This window comes from Nomascus leucogenys, chromosome 9 (assembly GCF_006542625.1).
Source record: "Nomascus leucogenys isolate Asia chromosome 9, Asia_NLE_v1, whole genome shotgun sequence".
Classification (NCBI taxonomy): domain Eukaryota; kingdom Metazoa; phylum Chordata; class Mammalia; order Primates; family Hylobatidae; genus Nomascus; species Nomascus leucogenys.
Window position 1 is genome coordinate 46,642,067 of NC_044389.1, and position 24,152 is coordinate 46,666,218.

The 24,152-nt window shown below is 38.7% G+C and overlaps 1 protein-coding gene across 8 annotated transcripts in view; it reads left to right on the forward strand.

Annotated features, from left to right (window-relative positions):
* The window catches only part of AASDH (aminoadipate-semialdehyde dehydrogenase), a 51,452-nt gene that overhangs the window by 23,307 nt on the left and 3,993 nt on the right, over positions 1 to 24,152 (forward strand). For 7 of the 8 annotated variants that reach the window (XR_004031717.1, XM_030818903.1, XM_003268398.4 and 4 more), the window contains 9 exons: positions 8,136 to 8,377; positions 8,748 to 8,854; positions 9,345 to 9,517; positions 9,961 to 10,153; positions 12,092 to 12,207; positions 13,486 to 14,281; positions 18,291 to 18,454; positions 19,881 to 20,003; positions 20,606 to 20,737. Coding sequence is in view for 7 of the 8 variants with exons in the window: in XM_030818903.1 (XP_030674763.1) it covers positions 8,136 to 8,377; positions 8,748 to 8,854; positions 9,345 to 9,517; positions 9,961 to 10,153; positions 12,092 to 12,207; positions 13,486 to 14,281; positions 18,291 to 18,454; positions 19,881 to 20,003; positions 20,606 to 20,737 (2,046 nt within the window). In the remaining variant the exon portion in view is untranslated. The remainder of the gene's footprint in view (positions 1 to 8,135; positions 8,378 to 8,747; positions 8,855 to 9,344; positions 9,518 to 9,960; positions 10,154 to 12,091; positions 12,208 to 13,485; positions 14,282 to 18,290; positions 18,455 to 19,880; positions 20,004 to 20,605; positions 20,738 to 24,152) is intronic. The other variant, XM_030818906.1, reaches the window with a different exon arrangement.

Consider the following 24,152-nt stretch of genomic DNA (forward strand, 5'->3'; position numbering starts at 1 on the left):
GAACAGCAGATATTGGTGAACCGCAAATGCTGCTGCCTGATCGTTCCTCTGGAAGTTCAGTCTCAGAGGAGTACCTGGCCATGTGAAGTCTCAGTCCGCCCCTACTGGGGGGTGCCTCCCAGTTAGGCTACACAGGGGTCATGGACCTACTTGAGGAGGCAGTCTGCCTGTTCTCAGATCTCAAGCTGTGTGCTGGGAGAACCACTGCTCTCTTCAAAGCTGTCAGACAGGGACATTTAAGTCTGCAGAGGTTACTGCTGCCTTTTGTTTGTGCGTGCCCTGCTCCGAGAGGTGGAGCCTACAGAGGCAGGCAGGCTTCCTTGAGCTGTGGTGGGCTCCACCCAGTTCGAGCTTCCTGGCTGCTTTGTTTACCTACTCAAGCCTGAGCAATGGCGGGCACCCCTCCCCCAGCCTTGCCGCTGCCTTGCAGTTTGATCTCAGACTGCTGTGCTAGCAATGAGCGATTCTCTGTGGGCATAGGACCCTCCGAGCCAGGTGCGGGATATAATCTCCTGGTGTGCCATTTGTTAAGCCTGTTGGAAAAGTGCAGTATTAGGGTGGGAGTGACCCGATTTTCCAGGTGCCGTCTGTCACCCCTTTCTTTGACTAGGAAAGGGAATTCCCTGACCCCTTGCGCTTCCCGGGTGAGGCGATGCCTCGCCCTGCTTCGGCTCACACATGGTGCACTGCACCCACTGTCCGGCACTCCCCAGTGAGATGAACTCGGTACCTCAGTTGGAAATGCAGAAATCACCCGTCTTCTGCGTCACTCACGCTGGGAGCTGTAGACTGGAGCTGCTCCTATTCGGCCATCTTGGCTCCACCCCCAGGGTTCATCTTTTCTCTCCTAAGTCCAGTTTCTTTCAAATGATATATAAGTCATCAAGGATTTTTGCTTTAATATAATATACACTTTTTTATTTACTAAAGCGTTCCTTATATAGATTTTATTTACAAATAAAAACCTTACCCAGACCTAATTGGACATGAAGCAGGGCTCTTAAATGCTGTCAAGGCCAGGTGCGGTGGCTCATGCCTGTAATCCCAGCACTTTGACAGGCCAAAGTGGGTGGATCACCTTAAGTCAGTAGTTCAAGACCAGCCTGGCCAATATGGCAAAACCCCGTCTCTACTAAAAATACAAAAATTAGCCAGGCATGGTGGTGCACACCTGTAATCCCAGCTACTCAGGAGGCTGAGGCAGGGGAATCTCTTGAATCCGGGAGGTGGAGGTTGCAGTGAGCCAAGATTACACCACTGTACTCCAGCCTGGACAACACAGCGAGACTTAGTCTAAAACAAACAAACAAACAAAAAAAGCTGTCAAACATATACGACTAAAGCATTGAAAATTGAAAAGAATAGAATATCTTGAGTTACTGTGGGGGAAAAAGGCCTCCAAAGTGAAATGGACTAAGCTTTGGAGGAAATTAAAGACCTCTTTTATTTGTTTCAGGGATAAGGAGTTTCTTGGGAAATAAAGGATTGATTTTTGGTTTATCACAAACCTAAAATATATTTGGACATTTTTTATTTACATGCTATGGGTAACAAAGTCATATTATTTAAATTTGATGCCCTTTAAAACTTTTTTGTTTCAAGACAGGGTTTTGCTTTGTTACCCAGGCTGGAGCGCAGTGGCGTACTCACAGCTCACTGCAGCCTTGACATCTGGGGCTCAAGTGATCCTCCCACCTCAGCCTCCCGAGTAGCTGGGACCACAGCTGCATGCCATCATGCCTGGCTAATTTTTTAAATCTTTTGTAGAGACGTGGTCTTCCTGTGTTGCCCAGGCTGGTCTTGAACTCCTGGGCTCAAGCAATTCCTCCCACCTCAGCCTCCTAAAGTGCTAGGATTACAGGCATGAGCCACCATGCATGGTCTAAAAGTAAAACATTTTAGAGTAAAATATTAGGTTGATACCTAGGAACGTGTCAGCATAATAATGTTTTCCATTTTTCCTGAGTTTTTCCTTAAAAAACTTGGAAGAAATTTTAACATTCCCTATTTTTTCTATTATCTGCTAAGTCTCATTTTTGTATGTCTAGAATGATTTACTAGCAAAGGATGCTGACTTGTATTCTGCCCCTCAATTTAGCATTTCAGTTTATGAGTATCTGAAAAGTATTTCAATTTTTTTATTTTTCATTTTTTATTTTTTTGAGATGGAATCTTACTCTGTCATGCAGGCTGGAGTGCAGTGGTGTGATCTCAGCTCACCACAACCTCCACCTCCTGGGTTCAAGTGATTCTCATGCCTCAGCCTCCCAAGTAGCTGGGAATACAGGTGTGCGCCACCACACCCTGCTAATTTTTGTATTTTTAGTAGAGACAGGGTTTCACCATGGCTAGGCTGATCTCGAACTCCTGACCTCAAGTGATCTGCCCGCCTTGGCTTTCCAAAGTGTTGGGATTACAGGCGTGAGTCACCACACCCAGCCTCCATTTTTTTTATTTTGCTGAGTATTCATAGATGTCCATTTATTTGTTGAGTTCAAAGTTGATATTATACTTAACACCAGAAGTTAGGCTACAACATTGAAATTTGGCTTAGTGAAAATGAAGGGCCAGGACCATTTTAGCCCCTATTTTGACAAGAGATTTTCATTATGATAAACTTCTTGGCATAACAGTTAAAAGCATGATTTAGGATGCCTTATAGTGTTACCATCATAATTTATTACTAAAAACCAGAATCTTAACTGGGACATAAGTACCTATGAGGGTGTAGAGTCATTCTATGTAAATGTTTTGACAAGCCATGACCTTAAATCATTTTTCTGAATTAAAATTCAAGTTGTCTGTTACAACTCCATATGGATTTTATTGAGAGAAACAATTTAAAAACCTTTATTCCCATGTGACTTTTGGCTCTGGCCAAGTGAAGAGATTAACAGATTATCTTCCCCAAAAAAGCAACTATGAAGCTGGACAAAATGGAAAAAAAAAACAAGCATTTCAACATTTGGAAATCAACCAAAGACATACAGCAATCTTAGAAATGTTTATGTTTTTTAAAACTGCTGAATTTTGCATAAAAATAGTGGAACTTCATGGCATTCTGGTATGGGTCTTCTCCTATCATCCCCACCCCAATTCAGTCAACACACAGATTCTGTCTGTTTGAAGGGGCTCACTTAATTTGTAATAGTCAGTAATGCCCATGACCAGCTGCAGCATCTGTGGAAATGATGATCTTCAAGTAGGCCAGTAGGGAGGCCTACAGCTCCCTAGCCTGAGAGGTCAACAGCTCTTCTAGCCTGAGATTGCAGTGGTGGTGGGATAAGCATATTCCTGGTTGAGGTTGCACTCATGTGAATCAGAGACTAAAGGACTGATGCAACTCCTGACTGAACCTGAGGGAGGCTGTGTTCATGCACATAAGAGACACAAAAGGGCCCATAGAAAATAGGAGATGGATCAGGCTTGAAAATGACCTGAATTTTGAATGTGCTCCCCTATCCACATACAGATTTAGGACAGTAAGTACCTACTGGGATGTAGAGTCATTCTACTTTATAAATATTTTATAAGCTGTGACCTTAAATCATTTTTCTGAATTAAACTTCAAGTTGTCTGTCCAACCATTCACTTGACAGACTGTCCACATTTGGACAGTCCACACTTGGACAGTCTGTGTAGTGATCATTGATTGATCACTTGCTTTCTACATATGGGATGACTCATAGGAACTCAGACTTAAAAAGAAGAACATTGGCCGGGCACGGTGGCTCACACCTGTGATCCTAGCACTTTGGGAGGCCAAGACAGGTGGATCACGAGGTCAGGAGTTCAAGACCACCCTGGCCAAGATGGTGAAACCCCGTCTCTACTAAAAATACAAAAATTAGCTAGGCATGGTGTTGCATGCCTGTAATCCCAGCTACTCAGGAGGCTGAGGCAGGAGAATTGCTTGAACCTGTGGGGTGGAGATTGCAGTGAGCCAAGATCATGCTACTGCACTCCAGGCTGGGAGACAGAGTGAGATTCTGTCTCAAAAAAAAAAGAACATAAGGCCAGGCATGGTGAGGTGACTCACGCCTGTAATCCCAGCACTCTGGGGGGCCGAGGTGGGAGTATCATCTGAGGTTAGGAGTTCGAGACAAACCTGGCCACACCTCATCTCTACTAAAAAAATACAAAAAAATTAGCCACACATGGTGGCAGGTGCCTGTAATCCCAGCTACTCAGGAGGCTGAGGCAGGAGAATCACTTGAACTCAGGAGGCGGGAGGTGGGAGGCAGGAGGCGGATGTTATGGTGAGCCGAGATTGTACCACTGCACTTCAGCCTGGGCAACAAGAGCGAAACTCTGTCTCACAAAAAATAGAAAGAAGAACATATATTTTTTAATAAACAACTAAGCAGCAACATCAGTGGCCACATATACGAGGGGAGACAGACTTCATGGATTTAGTCCAGGCAGGTTACTAGCAAAGAAATGTACTAGCAAAAAAAAAAAAAAAAAAAACAACAACAAAAAACCAAGCAACAATAACAATTTTATAAGGATAAGATTGCCAGTACATCAATAAGTACTGTTATATCAATAAGATGTAACAATTATACATGTGTATCCACCTAAAACTAGTTTCCAAATACATGAAACAAAAATGGACAAAATTGAAAACATAAGTAGACAACTCAATGGTTGGAGATTTTAATACCCCACTTTCAATAATTGATTGAAAAACTAGACAGAAATCAGCTAGTATCGAAGACTTGAACAACATTATCAACCAAATGCCATATATGGAACACTCCATCCAATGATTGCAGAATTCTTTTTAAGCACATTGGCACATTTCATAGGATAAGTCATATGCTAAGCCACAAAACAAGTCTCAGTAAATTTAAAGGTGACCATGTGGGATTTATCCCAGGAATGCATGTTTGGTTTAACATCCAAAAATCTATTGATGATACACACTACATAAAGAATAATGAACAAAAAGCACATACTTATCTTAATGGATGCAGAGAAAGGATTTGGCAAAATCTAACACCCATTTATGATTGTTTAAAAAGCTCCTAACAAACTAGGAATAGAAGGGAACTTTCCCAATATGAAGAAGGGCACCTACAATAGAACTACAGGTAATATGACACCATACTTGATAAAAGACTGAATGCTTTGACCCTAAGATTGAGAACAAGGCAAGCAAGTTTGCCTTTGCCATTTCAACATTCTGGTGGTTCTTGCCAGTACAATAAGGCAAGAAGGAGAAAAACTAAAGGTACTTACACTGGACAGGAGGAAGTACAACTTTCTTTATATGCAGTTGATGTGATCCTGTATATAGAAAATATTGTAGGGGGGTGGGGGCGGTGAGGAGGACTACTAGAAATAATAAAGTTTAGTCAGGTTGGAGGATAGAAGATCAATATACAAAAATCATTGTATTTCTATATATATATTTGTACATATATATGTGTATGTATTAAAGAAAAATCTAAAAATGAAATTAAGATAATATTTACACTAGCATCAAAACCAATAAAATAGGAATAAAGCCAAAGAGCAAGATTTGTACACTGAAAACTATAAAGCATTGTTGATAGGAATTAGAGACCTAAATAACATTTTGTCTTTGTAGATTAGAAGTTATAATATTGTTGAGATTGCATTTCTCCCCAAACTGATCTGTAAATTAAACACACTTCCTAGCAAAATCCAGTAGGCTTTTTTGTTAGAAATGAATAAGTTGATCCTAAATTTTATATGGAACAGTGAAACCCAGTCCTGATCCATACTATAGAATACCACTTAGCAATAAAAAGGAATGAAACTGTTGATACACTTAGCAGCACAGATGAATTGTATCTATTATGTTGAGTGAGAGAAGGCAGACCAAAACAGGCTACTTATTTTATGATTCCATTTATATAAATGGAATATATAATTTCTATTCATAATTATATATATAATTTATATTAATGGAATTATACAAGATTATTCTGATCTGTAGTGACAGAAAATAGATCAGTGGTTGTCTGGATAAGGGGTCCAGCTGGAGAGGAGACTAATAGTGGTACACAGGTAATTTTGGGAGTGATAAATATTGCTGTCATCTGAATGTTTGTGTCTCTCCAGAATTCGTATGTTGAAATCTAATCCCCAATCTGTTGGTATTAAGATGTGGGGCCTTCAGGAGATGACTATGTCACGAGGGTGGGAACCTCATGAATGAGATTAGTGCTGTTATAAAAGAAGCCTAAGGTTGCTTGTTGGTTCCTTCTGTCATGCGAGAACACAGCAAGAAGGTACCATCTATGAAGTAGAGTACTCACCAGACACTAAGTCTGCCCACACCTTGATCTTGGACTTCCCAATCTCCAGAACCGTGAGCACTGCATTTCTTACCTAGTCTACAGTATTTTTGTTATAGTAAGCCGAATCAACTAAGACAGTTATGTTCATTATTTTGATTGTGGTGATGGTTTTACTAGTATGTACATGTATCAAAACATATTAAATTGTATACTTAAAATAGTTTATTATATGTCAGTTATACCTCAATAAAGCTTTTGTTATAAATCTTTATTCATTATTGTTTTACTTAGGCACATTTTTAAAGGAAAATTTCTATTATTTTAATTATTTTTATGTACAGAAAACTCAGCAGTGTACATTTAACCCAGTTTAGTGGCAGGTTCTTTAGCATTTGCCTTTTCGAGCTTGGCGATGCGAGCCACAGACTTGGGAGCCAGGACATTCCCGCTCCAGTGATGGCGGATCTCATCATATCTGTCGTTGTAATTGGTCCTGATAGCTTCCACTAGCTTAGCCAAAACGCCTTTGTCTTCCAAGTTAACCTGTGTGAAGGCGACAGTGGTACGGGTCTTCCTGTGGACTAGACATCCCAGTCCTGCCTTCCCGTTGATAATACAGTAAGGGACCCCCATTTTACAACACAGGGCAGGCAAGAAGACAACCAACTGGATGGGATCAACGTGTGCAGTCACCACCAGCTGAGCTTTCTTTGTTCTCCACCAAGGTGGTGACGGTGTTAACTCCTGCTGGAAGGACAGGTGGTCTCTTAGTGGGGATGTCCCCTTTGCCAGCAGCTTTCTTCTCAGCCCAGGTCAACAGCCTCTGCTTCTTCTCTTGCTTTGTCTCTGGTCTGTACTTGTGGGCCAGCTTAAGCAGCTGAGTAGCTGTTTGGCGGTCCAGGGCCTGGGTGATCTGGTTAATTGCAGGAGGCACTTTCAGCCGCGTATAGAGGGATGGCTCTCTGCCGCTGCAACCTGATAGAGCAGGGCTATTTCACAAAGCAGGTGAGGTCTCTTTTGGGCTGGATGTCCTGCCCAGTGCCAAAATTCTTAGGCCTTTTCTCAAACAGGGGATTCACCACTTTCTTGTTCTCCTGCTTCTTTACAACAGCAGGGGCCAGAGCCACCTTCTTTCCCTTGGCCTTCTTTCCTTTCGGCATCTTGGATGGCGGGAGGAGAGAGCTACTTAGGCACATTTTTAAACCCTTTTGTATACTTTTTATACAGAGTGAGAAAGGAAAGGTAAATTGATTTTATAGATTTTGTCCTTTTTATCCTAAACCTTTTTGTGTAATCAGTATGATGAAATATAAGTAATATTTTTGCTTGAGTTTTTTCCAAAGCATAAGTTATATCCACGTTAGGAAGATAATGTTGGGCCAGGCATGGTGGCTCATGCCTGTAATCCTAGTGCTTTGGGAGGCCAAAGTGGGAGGATTGCTTGAGCCCAGGAGTCCAAGACCAGCCTAGGCAACACAGGCCCCATTTGTACAAAAAATTTAAAAAATTAGCTAGGTGTGGTGGTACGTGCCTGTAGTCCCAAGCTATTCAGGAGGCTGAGGTGGGATGATGACTTGGGCCTGGGAGGTTGAGGCTGCAGTGAGCCATGGTCATGCTATTGCACTCCAGCCTGATCAACAGAGTGAGACCCTGTCTCAAAAAAACAAAACAAAACAAAAAAACAAAAACAAAAACAAGAAGATAATGTTGCACCAGTAGTTTCCAAATGGGATTTCCTATTTGATAAACACAGCCTTCATTTCCATGTGGGCTCCAAATGTTAACTTTGAAATAATAACTACAGTGCTTACCTTTTTAAAGAAGTGAAGGAAAATAAATAAATAATTTTTACTGTATCTACAGGCAACACCAACACTGCTTAGAAGATTTGGGTCTCAGCTTATCAAGTCAACTGTTCTGTCAGCCACTACTTCTCTTCGAGTATTAGCCCTTGGTGGTGAAGCGTTTCCATCATTGACAGTTCTCAGAAGCTGGAGAGGAGAAGGCAATAAAACACAAATATTTAATGTTTATGGTATCACAGAGGTATCAAGTTGGGCGACCATTTATAGGATTCCAGAGAAGACTCTTAACTCTACTCTCAAGTAAGGGTTTTCATTATACTATATAGAGAAGAGAGACTGTATATTTCTAGGGTCTTAACACTGACAGTGTTTTTGATAGGTACTGGGGTAATAATTTTAGAAACACGATTGTATCTGATATTTTAAGTTGGGAATCCAGAACCTTCCTTACTATAGCTGGTGCCAAGATACTGCTACAACTTTCTGTACTAAATAGTAATGAATAACATATATGGTTACCTTTCCACCTAACCTTTTCCTCTTGTCAGTCTTTGAATTAGAGCGTAACAAACTTTTTTTTCTTTATTTGGTACAGTCTGATTTAAATATATTGGAAAATATTCTATTCAAATGAAAAATTTTAAATCTGCTCTGGATCTTATTTTCACAGATGTGAATTGCCTGTACAACTGGGATTTCCACTTCTTGGAACAGTAGTTGAAGTCAGAGATACTAATGGCTTCACAATTCAGGAAGGCAGTGGCCAAGTATTTTTAGGTTGTTTTATATTTGTTGATTGGGAATTTTTTTTTCAAGGAACATGATCTGATGTGTTAATTTTATTCCTTTCCTCTTTTTCTTTTGTCTATCTCATGCTTTTCAGTGATAATTTTTAATCTCATTCATATGAAATACCAAATGTTACAATAATTATTTCAGATAATAATGTCTAATACATTAATAAAAGTAATTTAGAAACTGTAACTTGGACCTTCATATTTATATTTATAGCCAAAATTATATTTAATCAGTAGTCTAAGAATTTTTTTAATTCCATAAATTTTAAGAAATAAATTTCATTTTATCTCTGCTTATCTACTGAACTTATTGTGTCTAATTTTATCAGATAACATTTTAAAATGAGCCTCTCTTTTAATATTTAAATTTTGAAGCTTAGTCACTGAACTTTTGGAGATGTTGTTGATTTTATGGTTTTTAATATATTTCCCTTGGATTTTTATGACATTGGTGTTTATATCTTGGGAAGGTGGCAGAAACAGAGTGTGTTTTCTTGATGATGAAGTGACAGTACCACTTGGCACAATGCGAGCTACAGGAGACTTTGTGACTGTGAAAGATGGAGAGATATTTTTTTTGGGACGAAAAGACAGTCAGATCAAACGTCATGGCAAACGTCTTAACATTGAATTTGTGCAACAGGTAGAACTATTTAAATATTGAATATCTATTAATATATGTAAGTAGTAGAAGCAGCCACCACCAATTTTCTGTGCTGGGATCTCTATTATTTACACCTGACATTTTTGTGTTAGTGATGAATTACAATAAAGGGTATGAATAATTCAGGGTGCCCCTTATCCCCAGCATGAAGAGATGGTTATTCTTTAAATAAGTGACAAATTAGATTTTGATATTTGTGAAATTTAACTGGCTTATTTTGCTTTAGGATCTATTATTTTGAAAAATATTATGAACCCTATGTGCAAGTAATAGTAACAGTAGTAAAGCAATTTTTTAAAAATCTCCAGTATATTCCAATATTTAATTCAGCTGTTTTGATTTCAGACATAAAAAAAAATAAGCTTTTAGGAAGCTTGTTTGTAAATATCCTCATTGGCAAATTGGGATAATCTCTCTTATAGGTTGCTGAAGAGCTTCAGCAAGTGGAGTCTTGTGCCGTTACATGGTATAATCAGGAAAAATTAATTCTCTTCATGGTGTCTAAAGATGCTTCAGTAAAAGAATACATCTTTAAAGAACTGCAGAAATATCTTCCAAGTCATGCAGTCCCGGATGAGCTTGTATTGATCGATTCTCTACCATTTACATCCCACGGTAAAGTAATTTAAAGCAGATATGTTTCAGTGCCAAATAATGCTAATTGTATTCATAACTAGCTTAATGATCACATAAATCTTTATTATTATAAATGGTACTAGCATTTACTGTGATAGACCCTTCTTTTGAATGCTTTGTATAATTCATTTTATCTTCAGAAAATCCTGTGGATAGGTGGTATTATTCCTATTTACAGATGAAGAAAATAAGCCTTAAAGAGGTTAAGTAGTTAGGTGAGGCATGGTGGTAAGCGCCTGTAGTTTCAGCCACTCAGGGAAGCTAAAGTGGAGGATGGCTTGAGGCCAGGAGTTTGAGGGTAGAGTGTGCTATGTTTGTGCCTGTAAATAACCACTATACTCCACCCTTGGCAACATCTAAAAAAAAAAAAAGAGTTTAAGTAATTTTCCAAAAATCATTTTGCTAGTTAGTGGTTATATTAGTATAGTAGTCATGATTCTCCAGAAACAGAACCAATATATAGATATATAAAATATTTATTGTCAGGAATTGGCCCATGCAATTATGGAAGCTAAGAAGTCTAATATCTCCCTTTGGCAAGCTGGAGACTCAGGACTAAGTCGATGCTGTATCCAGTCTGTGTCCTAAGGCCTGAGAATCGGGAGCTGATGATATTAATCCCTGTTTGAGGACAGGAGGAGATGAGATGTCCTAGCTTAAGCAGTGATGCAAGAAAAAGGGTGCAGGCCAGGTGCGGCGACTCACGCCTATAATCCCAGCACTTTGGGATGCCAAGGCAGTTGGATCACTTGAGGTTGGGAGTTTGAAACTGGCCTGGCCAAAATGGTGAAACCCTGTCTTTACTAAAAATACAAAAAAAATTAGCTGATTGCGGTGGTGCACACCTGTAGTCCCAGCTACTTGGGAGGCTGAGGTGAGAGGATCTGTTGAACCCAGGAGGCAGAGGTTGCAGTAAGCCGAGGTTGCGCCACTGCACTCCAGCCTAGGCAACAGAATGAGACTCCATCTCAAAAAAGAGAAAGAAAAAGGGTGCAAATTCTTCCTTTCTCTGCCTTTTTTCTATTTTGGCCCTCAACAGTTTGGATGATGCTCAATCTACTTTACTGAGTCCTTAATTAGATTCATCTACTAATCTCATCCAGAAGCACCCTCACAGACACAGTCAGAAAAATGTTTAATCTGGGCACCCTGTGGCCCACCCATATTGACACATACAATTAACCTATCACAGTGATAGAATTGATATTCTGTCTAGGACTGTTTTTTATTTTATTTTTATTATTGTTTGTTTTGTCTGTCTAGGACTGTTTGACTTCAAAATGTATAATCTTAATCACCATATTATATTGCCTTCCCAATTTCATTTTTATTTAATATATACTTCAACATGCAGTAATTGCTCAGTTAATGGAACTATTTCCTTAACTCTTGAAATTGAGATAAATTGGATAAATATTAGCTCCTTTTTTCCTTTTCCTTTCTTTTATTTTTTTTTTTAGAGATAGGGTCTCACTTCTTCACCCAAGCTGGAATGCAGTGGTGCAATCAGGGCTCACTACTGCAGCCTCAACTTCCTAGGTTCAAGTGATCCTCCCATCTAAGCCTCCCAAGTAGCTAGAACTACAGGCCAATTTTTAAATTTTTCTGTAGAGACAGGGTCTTGCTGTGTTGCCCAGGCTGGTGTTGAACACCTAGCCTCAAGCGATCCTCCACCTCAGCCTCTCAAAGTGTTGGGGTTACAGGACTGAGCCACTATGCCTGGCCTGTTTCTCATCTATTTCTCTCTACTTTCTTGGTAGCATTAGACAACTTTTTAGAATTGATTGTTGACAACAAACTCTTTATATGATTTCTGTGTTGTACAAAGAAAAATGTATATGGCTAATGAATATATAAAGGCTTTGAGTGAAATTTTAAAATGTTTTAAAACATTTGTTATTTCTCTTTTATATTAAGGCAAAATTGATGTTTCTGAGTTAAACAAGATATATTTAAACTACATAAACTTGAAGTCTGAGAATAAGCTCAGTGGGAAAGAGGACCTTTGGGAAAAATTACAGTATTTGTGGAAGGTACAATTTTTAAGTTACAAAATTATTATTATAAAGAGGTCATTTTATATCTTTAGGGACTGCTATCATCCTAACAAGTTGGATAAAATTTTCTGAGAATGTTATTGCTACCCAGATGTTAGGTAGTATATCTTCATTTATCCAATTTGTATTAAAATGAAGGTTAGGTTCTCTACTATAAGACTAGATTAAGTTTCCCACAAAGAAATTTATTGAAAATGAAGTAGTCATAAAAGGCACAAGTAGACAAAGCCGTTTTGACATAACTTTTCTCTAAGAGGATCGGTGGAATGTAGTAACACTCTTGTCAGAGCTGAGAAAATAGCCAAATCTTGCTATAGCACAGTGTGTTGTCTGTTATACTTAGGGCTTACATCATTATTCTAAAAGAACTTTCAGTAACAATATGTATTTCTACTTGAGTTTGTTTAAAAATATATCTCAGTAAGTTAATATATTTTTCTTAAATAAAATGTAGATTTTTCTTTTCTAAAGGGTTCTGAAAAGAGGATGTAATTGTGTAGCCTTGTCTAAAAATAGAGGGTATCTAAGATAAAAGTCTCATCTACTTCATTTTTAGATTCTTGGAAAGTAATTTTGAGTTATATGAAGCAGCCAAAGACAAATTATTCCCATATTATAGAAATATTGGCTATTGGTACCTTGTGGGCTTTATAATTAATAAATCAGATGTTTTTGTCCCAATTTTATGGGTAAGAAAACTGCTCTAAAGGGAAGTGTATTTTGTACTTTTAGAGTGAATTTGTGACAAAATTGGTAGCACAGTGATCTCCTTTAACATAAATAAAATAATTTAAAACTTTGTTTTTATTATTAAAAGTATTTTATATTTCTAATTGTTATTATTATTATTATTATTTTTGAGACAGAGATTCACTCTGTCACCCAGGTGGGAGTGCAGTGGTGCAATCTCGGCTCACTGCAACCTCCATCCACTGGGTTCAAGCAATTCTTCTGCCTCAGCCTCCAAGTAGCTGAGATTACAGGTGGCTGCCACCGCACCTAGCTAATTTTCGTGTTTTTAGTGGAGATGGGGTTTCACTATGTTGGCCAGGATGGCCTCGAACTCCTGACCTCATGTGATCCGCCCACCTTGGCCTCCCAAAGTACTGGGATTACAGGCGTGAGCCACTGTACCCGACCTATATTTCTAATTACTAATGTAGGTACTCTCATCTCTATATATTACATGTAAATGTTGAAGTCTTTTGATTTTAGACCTTTACGTCACATATTTCTCTATTCTCTCATCTGTAGTCTACTCTGAATCTCCCAGAAGATCTTTTGAGGGTTCCTGATGAGTCACTCTTCTTAAATAGTGGTGGAGATTCCTTGAAGTCCATCCGGCTCCTCAGTGAGATTGAAAAACTTGTTGGTACATCAGTACCTGGGCTTCTGGAAATTATTCTCAGCAGTTCCATTTTAGAGATTTATAATCACATCCTTCAAACGGTGTTTCCAGATGAAGATGCGACATTCAGGAAGAGTTGTGCCACAAAAAGGAAACTCAGCGACATTAATCAAGAGGAAGCCAGTGGAACATCTTTACATCAGAAAGCCATCATGACTTTCAGTTGTCACAATGAGATTAATGCTTTTGTTGTACTGAGCAGAGGGAGTCAAATTTTGTCTCTGAATACCACTAGGTTTTTAACAAAGTTAGGACATTGCTCTTCAGCCTGTCCTTCTGATTCGATTTCACAGACCAACATTCAAAATTTGAAAGGTTTAAATTCTCCACTTCTAATTGGGAAGTCAAAAGATCCATCCTGTGTTGCAAAAGTTTCTGAAGAGGGGAAACCTGTGATGGGGACTCAGAAAATGGAGTTACATGTGAGGTGGAGGTCAGACACAGGCAAATGCGTAGATGCTTCACCGCTGGTTGTAATACCCACTTTTGATAAGTCATCTACAACTGTGTACATTGGTTCCCATTCTCATAGAATGAAGGCAGTTGACTTTTACTCTGGGAAGGTGAAATGGGAACAGATTTTGGGAGATCGAATTGAATCCTCAGCATGTGTATCTAAGTGTGGAAACTTTATTGTGGTGGGTAAGTTTTTGAATTTGAGGTTTGTGGAGTTAAATTGAATTACCATACAATAATCTTCATAGGCCCAAGTTAAATTTTTAAAAAATCTAAATATGATGGGTTTGGTTGCTCTCAAAAAATTATAGTTAACCCTGTGCTGATTAATAATGTGGGCCTTGGGGTCAAGAGTCCCTGGATTTGAACCTACCTGTATAGCTATTATGAACTCTGTGACCTTTAGCAAGTTCCTGAGCCTCTTAGAATTTCACTTTCCTTGTGGGTAAAATGGGAATAATAATAAAATGTGTTGCTGCATCACAAATATCCCAAAACTCAACAACCTAGAACAACACAAATTTATTGTCTCATAGTTTCTATGGGTCAGCAATTCAGGAGCAGCTTAGCTGGCAGTTCTGGCTCAGGGCTTTCACGTGGCTATAGCCATCTGAAAGCTTGACTTGGGTTGGAAAATCTGCCAAGATAGCTCATTTGCATCACTATTAGCAGAAAGCCTCAGTTCTTTGCTGATTCTGGCAGGAAGCTTCAATTCTTGCCACATACGCCTCTCTCTAGGCTGCTTGACTGCCCTTACAACATGGCAGCTAACATTCCTCAGAGTGATGCAGGAGACAGCAAGTAAAGAGGAACAGAGTACCTTTTATGACCTAGCGTTCCAAATTCCATACCATCATTTTTTGTTTTCTTCTGTTAATTAGAAGGGCGTAACTCAGCCAGGCGCGGTGGCTCACAGCTGTAATATCAGCACTTTGAGAGGCCAAGGTGGACAGATGGCTTGTGCCCAGGAGTTTGAGACCAGCCTGGGTAACATGCAGAAACTCTGTCTCTACAAAAAATGCAAACGTTAGCGAGGCATGGTAGTACATGCCTGTAGTCCCAGCTATTTGGATGGCTGAGGTGGGAGGATCACTGGAGCCCAGTAGGTTGAGGCTGCTGTGATTGTGCCACTGTACTCTGGTCTGAGCAAACAGAGCAGGACTCTGTCTCAAAAACAAAAAAAAAGTGCATAACTCAGTTCAAGCCACACTCAAGGGGAAGAGAATTAGGCTCCACCTCTTGAAAGGAAGTGCATCAAAGAATTCATGGACTTTTTTTTTTTTTTTTTTTTTGAGAGGGAGTCTGGCTCTGTTTCCCAGGCTGGAGTGCAGTGGTGCGATCTTGGTTCACTACAACCTCCGCCTCCCGGGTTCAAGTGATTCTCCTGCCTCAGCCTCCTGAGTAGCTGGGATTACAGGCGCACACCACCACACCCAGCTAATTTTTGTATTTTTTGTAGAGACGGGGTTTCATCATGTTGGTCAGGCTGGTATTGAACTCCTGACCTTGTGATCCACCCGCCTCGGCGTCCCAAAGTGCTGGGATTACAAGTGTGAGCCACTGCGCCCGGCCTCCTGGACATATTTTAAAACCACCAGAATCTTTTATCAAGCTTTTGGGAGGATTAAATGAGATAACTGTTTATGAATTGATTGGTGCATTGCTAGGGACGTGCCACCACACCTGGCTAATATTTGTGATTTTTGTAGAGACAGAGCTTCTGCGTGTTGTCCAGGCTGGTCTCAAACTCCTGGGCTCAAGCGATCTGCCCACCTCAGCCTCCCAAAGTGCTGAGATTACAGGCGTGAGCCACCATGTCTGGCGAGCATTTTTTCATAAGTGCTCATTAAGTGTTAGCTACTAACTGCTGCTCAGTTTCATTAAGGTATAGGTGACTTTTACTTTATTAGGAATATGGGGGTCCTGGGTATAATATCTCCCCCTGACTACAACTCTCTTTTTATTCTCCCAAGTATGTTAGGTTTCATTTTATATGCTCAAGGAATCTTCATCAAAGCTTTTCAGACTAAAGGCTTAGGAATAGCTTTCCCTACTTGTGCTATCCTAGCGGTAATCTACTTGAATCTGAATGTGATTCTTCTCTTCTTCCCCTTTAAACAACGGCATTTTGAAAATTATACTACAGGACACTTTCAGTAATACACCTGAATGATAAGAAACTGCTGAATTGTTTCCCAAAGTGACTGAAGTGTTTTGCATTTCCACCATCAATGTGTGAAAAGTCCAGTTGCACCACATTTTTGCTAGTACTTGGTATTGTCGGCTTTAACTTTTTTTTTTGTTATAGCCGTTGAAATAATCATGAGTGGAATTTTATTGTGGTTTTAATTTGCCTTTCCCTAGTGACCAGTGATGTTGAGCATCGTTTTTTTGTTTTTTTGTTTTTTTTCGTTTTTTTGTTTTTTTGTTTTTTTTCGTTTTTTTGAGACAGAGTCTTTTTCTGTCACCCAGGCTGGAGTGCAGTGGCATGATCATGGCTTACTACACCCTCGAACTCCTGGGCTCAGGTGATGCTCCCACCTCAGCTTCTGGAGTGGCTGGGACTACAGATGCACCACCACACCTGGCTAATGTTTGTAATTTTTGTAGAGACAGAGCTTCTGCGTGTTGTCCAGGCTGGTCTCAAACTCCTGGGCTTAAGTGATCTGCCCACCTCAGCCTCCCAAAGTGCTGGGACTACAGACGTGAGCCACCATGTCTGACGAGTACCTCTTCATAACCTCAGTTGCTCTCTGTGTATCTTTTATGAAGTGTCTATTGAAATCTTTTTCCCATTTTTAAGTTTTTTTAATTGAGTTTTAAGAATTGTTTTATGTATTCTGAATATAAATCATTTATCAGATATATGTTTTGCATGTTTTCTCTCAGTCTGGGGCTTGTGTTTTATTCTCTTAGCATAGTGACATAGTGTCTTTTGAAGAGGAGTCCTTTATTTTGATGAAGTCCAATTTAGTTTTTTTAATGGGTCATGCTTTTGGTGTCATCTTGGCAATCTTTGTCTAACCCAAGGTCAAAAAGATTTTCTTTTGTATTGTCTTTTGGAATTAAACTGAATTGACAGAAATCTTTACCCAAGTGAGTTCTGGGGTGCTCTACTATGTAGGACATTTCTCTTTGTCATCTCTGAGCTGGCCACTACTCTCTTGCTACTAAATAAAACTGCCAGGGGAAAAAAAAAGCATAAAAAGTACATTGGGAATTGGGCCTCAAATGAGAGGCAGCGGACATAGGCAGAGCCATCTAGAGAGTGGGCGTCAATGAAATTGCCCTAAATAGCTGTCCCCAAATTCTACTTTTCCTGATTTTCATGATCTCCAGGGAATTTGAGTGACCTTCACTTTGTAGATTTGAACCATCTCTACTTCCAGTTAGGTTATTTTGGCTACACCAAGGTCAAGGACTCCTGCCCTGTCTTCTCATCCATAGCAGCAATTTGGGAAAAGCAGTTTAGTTGTTAAGAGCATAGGCTCTAGAGATTGACTTCTTAGATTCAAATCTTGGTTTGCCACATATGAACTGTGTAATTTTTCCCCAGTAATTTAGTCTCTCTGTGCTTCAATTTTGTTATCTATAAAATGTGGTTATAATAGTACTTACTTCACTGTGAGGATTAAATGAATTAATAGATGTAACATACTTAGAATAACACCTGACACATAGTAAATGCTCAGTGAACATTGACTATTAACGTTAGCACTTCTTAAACACCTTCTATGCACTGGGCATTTGTTCACATTATCTGAATTGTTGCAATAACCCTGGAAGTAGATGACTCCACATTCTGCAGATGAATAATTTGGGGCTTAGCAACACTGGGTGATTTAAATGGCCAGTGATAGTCGTGATGAAATCTGAATCCAGATGTGTCAAAAATCTCTCTCTGCCACAGTGTACTTTATTATTTTTTCAGTAGTGAAGCACTTCTTAAAAATAAGTATGTAAAAAAATTAGTGAAGTACTTTTAAAAGATAAGATACACCTACTAAGTAGATATTTTACACAAGTGATTACTAATTCAGTTTCTGCTTTACATTGCTAAAATGTAAGCCAGATGAGCTGATCATAGAGCCTATGTATAAGAGGAGGACTGAATATAAATTGCATGATGTAGGCTAAAGAATTATTTTCCAGTAATATATCTATATCAAATCTTTTGTGCTTTGTTTCTTGGTAGGCTGTTATAATGGATTAGTTTATGTTCTGAGAAGTAATAGTGGAGAAAAATACTGGATGTTTACTACTGAAGATGCTGTCAAAAGCTCGGCAACCGTGGATCCAACCACAGGACTCATTTACATTGGATCTCATGATCAGCACGCATATGCTTTAGATATTTATGTAAGAATTGACCTCAAATTAGCTGGGCATGGTGGCGCATGCCTGTAATGGTAGCTACTCCAGAGGCTGAGGTGGGAGGATTGTGTGAACCTGGGAGGTGGAGGTTGCAGTGAGCCAAGATTGTGACAGTGTATTCCAGCCTGGGTGACAGAGTAAGACTCTATCTCAAAAAAAAAAAAAGAAAATTCACCTCAGTCTAATACCATAAGCATAGAAGCATTTCAATACTTAGAAGAAGAGTGAGTAACTGTCAGGTGCAGTTGAGCCTTGGAACAGGTATTAACTATTTCCCAAGCTTATCACTGTGGTCTGGGAAGAATAAAGCATCAATTAAGTCTTAATATCTTAAGACCTTTTTAACTTCATTACCAAATTTACCACAAATAAGTGTGCTACTCAGAGTTTTGGAATGTAAAGAATTTAGGATTATCATCTTGACAGTAGAAAAAAATGACGAAGATATCAATAAGATATTTTAAGACCTGATTACATAAAAGTTGAAATGTTATGTAAGAATTATGAAATTAAGCTGGGAAAATTTTTGAAATAAATGTAAAAAAGTGGAAATTTGTTTATAAGTATTAATGAAAATAAAGATCAAATACAAATTAAGACAAATATAGAGCAGATAGATAGAAAAATAAACAAGGGACATAAATACACAGGACCCCAAAGAAGAGATGGCTAGTAAACGTATATAAATAGTTCATGAATTTAATAATCAAAGGAATGAAAATTAAAAACTCTGAGATAGAGAAACAAATGGTATTAGATTAGAAAACATATTCATCATAACATTAAATGCTGATGAGAGTGGTAAGAGGTTGTAACTATTGAGGCCTCTAATGAAAACGATTTGACCATAGGTAACAGTATCATATCCTTGATCCAATAAAATTAATTTTTTAGAAATCCTGGCAAAATAATCAGAAACATAGTCAAATATATGCATTAAGATGCCTATTTCTAAGTTGTTTATAATACCTAGAAATTCCAAAAAATGTTCAATGATAAGGTAGAGAGAGAAATTATTTATGTTCATATGGGATATTATGGATTAAAATTATATTTAAATCATTTTACAAAATCAGTGAGCAAAATATGATACCAAGTTATATATTCAGAATGATCTCAACTATATTAGATTGTGTGTGTGTATATACACATAGACGTGCACGCACAGACACACATACCCATACCCCAAAAAGATCAAATGAGAAAATGCTAAATGTTAATTAACACTGGTTGTCTCTGGGTAGTGTCCTTTGTCTTTATACTAATCTGATTCTCCACAGTAGGCATGTATTTTATACTAAAGATAAAAACTTATATTAACTAAACAGACAGAATATCATGAAGGGTATCATGAAGGTATGGATTTGTTAACCATCAGCAAGAATAAGTTAATTTGTTTTCTTATTTGCAGAGAAAGAAGCGTGTTTGGAAGTCAAAATGTGGAGGAACTGTCTTTTCCTCTCCGTGTTTGAACCTGATTCCACATCATTTGTATTTTGCTACATTGGGAGGACTTTTACTGGCTGTAAATCCTGTAGGCATAAAATAATACATATTGATTTTGTTACTTGTCTTTTCCTTAAATTTTTAAAATTTTTGCTTTGAGCTTTGAAAGTTTGAGTAGTTTTCAGTTAATTATAGTAGTCCACATACACCAAACTAGAATTCATTAAAAATGATTGACATGAGAGCTAGAAAGATAAGTAAAATTCATATATATATGTATATATATATATATATATTTTTTTTTTTTTTTTTTTTTTTTTGACAGAGTCTCCCTCTGTCACCCAGGCTGGAGTGCAGTGGCACGATCTCAGCTCACTGCAACCTCTGCCTCCCAGGTTCAAATTGACAGAATTTTTTTCATCATATTAAGAACTTTATGTCCATCATAGGGATAGCTCTTAGGTGCTAGTTTTTTCTTTGCTGGTTTTATAGCAAGCCTTTTTCCTAGTTCTCATAAATAGCACTGATTAATTTTATATATGTATACCAGCTTCATTTATGTCTGCATACCACTATAGCATTTTCTGCTGTTTTAGTTCTACCCCTAGGAGATGTATGAGTTTGTTTTTTAAAGGGTAACTGATTAGTAGGATGACATAAAATGCTGTGAATTGCTTTTTCCTGTGACAGGCTACTGGGAACGTTATTTGGAAACATTCCTGTGGAAAACCACTCTTCTCTTCCCCACGACGTTGCTCACAGTATGTTTGTATTGGCTGTGTAGACGGGAATTTACACTGCTTTACTCACTTTGGAGAACAGGTAATAGAACTAGAAATTTTTTATATATAAAAAATAGAACTAGAAATAAAACTAGAAATTTTGTATATCTGTAGTTCTATTTGTATTTTTTTTATTTATTTTTCTCAAAGGCAAAGCAGATGGTGACAACTGAAGTAACACTTTAAACATCATTATTCAACTCATGGTGTTGAGAAGTAGTTCTATTTTAATTGTGGAGCCATGGATTTCTTAATTTTTTAAAGAAGACATAGTAGATTTAAAAGATTTCTACCCAAACATTGTTACACTTCTTTTGTCATCTCTCTCCCCCAATTTTAAAAATATTACCAGTTTTTAGCCTGTTTTATTATAACTTCTATTGAGATTATGAAAGTTTAAATAAAGCCCCTGGTTTCTTTTGATACAGACATTTGTACCTATTTGTGGGGTACATATGTGATATTTTGTTACATGCATAGACTGTATAATGATTAAGTCAGGGTGTTTGTGGTGTCCATCACCTTGAGTACTTATCATTTCTATGTGTTGGGATCATTTCACATCTTCTCTTTTAGCTGTTCTGAAATATACAACATATTGTTGGCTGTAGTCATCCTACTCTGCTACTGAACATTAGAACTTATTTTTTCTTACTATATGTTTTTACCTATTAAGTAACCTGTTTTTATTTTTTTATTAGCCAACCCACCCCAACTTCTTTTTTTTTTTTTTTTTTTTTTTTTTTGAGACAGAATCTCGCTCTGTTACCAGGCTGGAGTACATTGGTGTGATCTCGGCTAACTGCAACCTTTGCCTCCCGGGTTCAAGCAATTCTCCTGCCTCAGCCTCCCAAGTAGCTGGGACTACAGGTGCATGCTGCCATGCCTGGCTAATTTTTGTATTTTTAGTAGAGACGGGGTTTCACTATGTTGCCCAGGCTGGTCTCGAACTCCTGACCTCAAGTGATCCACCTGCCTCAGCCTCCCAAAGTACTGAGATTACAGACATGAGCCACCACACCCGGCCCCCAACTTCTAATATTCCGTTTTCTGCCTTCATGAGATCAACTTTTTTAGCTCTCACATATGAATGAGAACATGCAATATTTGTCTTTCTGGGCCTGGCTTAATTTCACTTAAGATAAAAATCTCCAGTGGCCGGGCATGGTGGCTCACACCTGTAATTCCAGCACTTTGGGAGGCCGAGGCGGGAGGGTCACAAAATCAGGAGATTGAGATCATCTTGGCCAACATGGTGAAACCCCGTCTCCACTAAAATACAAAAAAAAAAAAAAAAAAAAAAAAAATAGCTGGGCGTGGTGGCACGCGCCTGTAGTCCCAGCTACTTGGGAGGCTGAGGCAGGGGAATCGCTTGAACCTGGGAGGTGGAGGTTGCAGTGAGCCAGGATCGTGCCACTGCACTCCAGCCTGGTGACAGAGCGAGACTCTGTCTCAAAAAAAAAAAAAAAAAAAAAAAAAGATAAAAGTCTCCAGTTCCATCCATGTTGCTGCAAATGACATGATTTCCTTGTTTTCTATGGCCTAATAGTATTTCACTGCATCTATATATACTACGTTTTCTTTATCCACTCATCCATTGGTGGCCACTTAAGTTCATTCCATATCTTTGCTCTTGTGAATAGTGCTGCAGTAAACATGGGAGATGGGAGTGCAGGTTGTCTCTTTGATATACTGATTTTTTGTCTTTGGGTAAATAGTAGTAGGACTGTTGGATATGATAGTTCTCTTCTTAGTTTTTTGAGAAATCTCCATACTGTTTTCCACAATGACTACCCTAATTTACATTCCCACCAGCAGTGTAAAGTTCCTTTTTCTCCACATCCTTGCCAGCATTTCTTATGTTCTTTTAGTAATAGCCATTTTAACTTGGTAAGATGATATCTCATTGTGGTTTTGACTTGCATTTCCCTGATCATTAGTGATGTTGAGTGTTTTTTTCATATACCTGTTAGCCATTTGTATGTCTTCTTTTGAGTTATGTCTATTCATCGCCCTTGCCCACTTTTTAAGAGGATTTGTTTACTGTTGTGTTGTTTGAGTTCCTCGTATTCTATATATTAGTCCCTTGTTGGATGAATAGTTTGCAAATATTTTCTCCCATTCAACAGGCTGTCTCTTCACTCTGTTGTTTCCTTTGCTGTGCAGAAGCATTTTAGCTTAATATAGTCCCACTTAACTGTTTTCGTTTTTGTTGCCTATACTTTTTAGGCCTTAGCTATAAAAGCTTTGCTTAGACCAGTGTCCTGAAGTGATTCCCTTGTGTTTTCTTCTAGTAGTTTTAACTAGTTTGGGGTCTTAAATTTAAGTCTTTAATCCATCTCGAGTTTATTTTTATATGCAGCGAGAGAAAGGGGTCTGGTTTATTCTTCTGCATGTAGAGCTCCAATTTTCCCGGCACCATTTATTGAAGAGGGTGTCCATTCCCCACTGTGTATTTTTGACACCTTTCTCAAAACTCCGTTGGCTGTAACTACGTGGATTTATTTCTAGGTTCTCCATTCTATTACATTGATCTATCTATTTTTATACCAATACAGTGCCATTTTGGCTAAATTAGCCTTATTTTGAAGTCAGTTACTGTGATGCCTCCAGCTTTGTTCTTTTTACCCAATATTGCTTTGGCTATTCTGGGTCTTTTTTGGTTCCATATGAATTTTATTTTTAATTTTATTTTTTGAGATGGAGTCTTGTTCTGTTGCCCAGGCTGGAGTGCACTGGCACAATTTTGGCTCACTGAAACCTCTGCCTCCTGGGTTCAAGCCATTCTCCTGCCTCAGCCTCCTGAATAGCTAGGATTACAGGTGTGTACCACCACACCCAGCTAATTTTTGTATTTTTAATAGAGATGGGGTTTCACCATGTTGGCCAGGCTGGTCTCGAACTCCTGACCTCAGGTGATCCACCTGCCTTGGCCTCCCAAAGTGCTGGGATTACAGGTGTGAGCCACCGTGCCCGGCCACAACTTATAACTTTTTATCATTGCCCATAAACTCTTCCTTTCAGCACAATTAATTCTTTTTTCCTACATTTGGAAAAAAAGATATATAGTTTGTAATAAGATACATTGAAAACTCATCTCAATTTATTTTTTTTTTTTTTGAGACGAGGTCTCACTATTGCCCAGGGTGGAGTGCAGTAGCGTGATCTTGGCTCACTGCAACCTCTGCCTCCCAGTTTCAAGTGGTTCTTCCACCTCAGCCTCCCCAGTAGCTGGGACTATAGGTGCGTGCCACCACACCCAGCTAATTTTTGTATTTTTAATAGAGACGGGGTTTCACCATGTTGGCCAAGCTGGTCTTGAACTCCAGACTGCAGGTGATCTGCCTGCCTTGGCCTCCCAAAATGCTGGGATTATAGGCATGAAACACCATGCCTGGCCCAGTTTTTAATAAGATACATTGAAGGCTGGATGTGGTGGCTCACACCTGTAATCT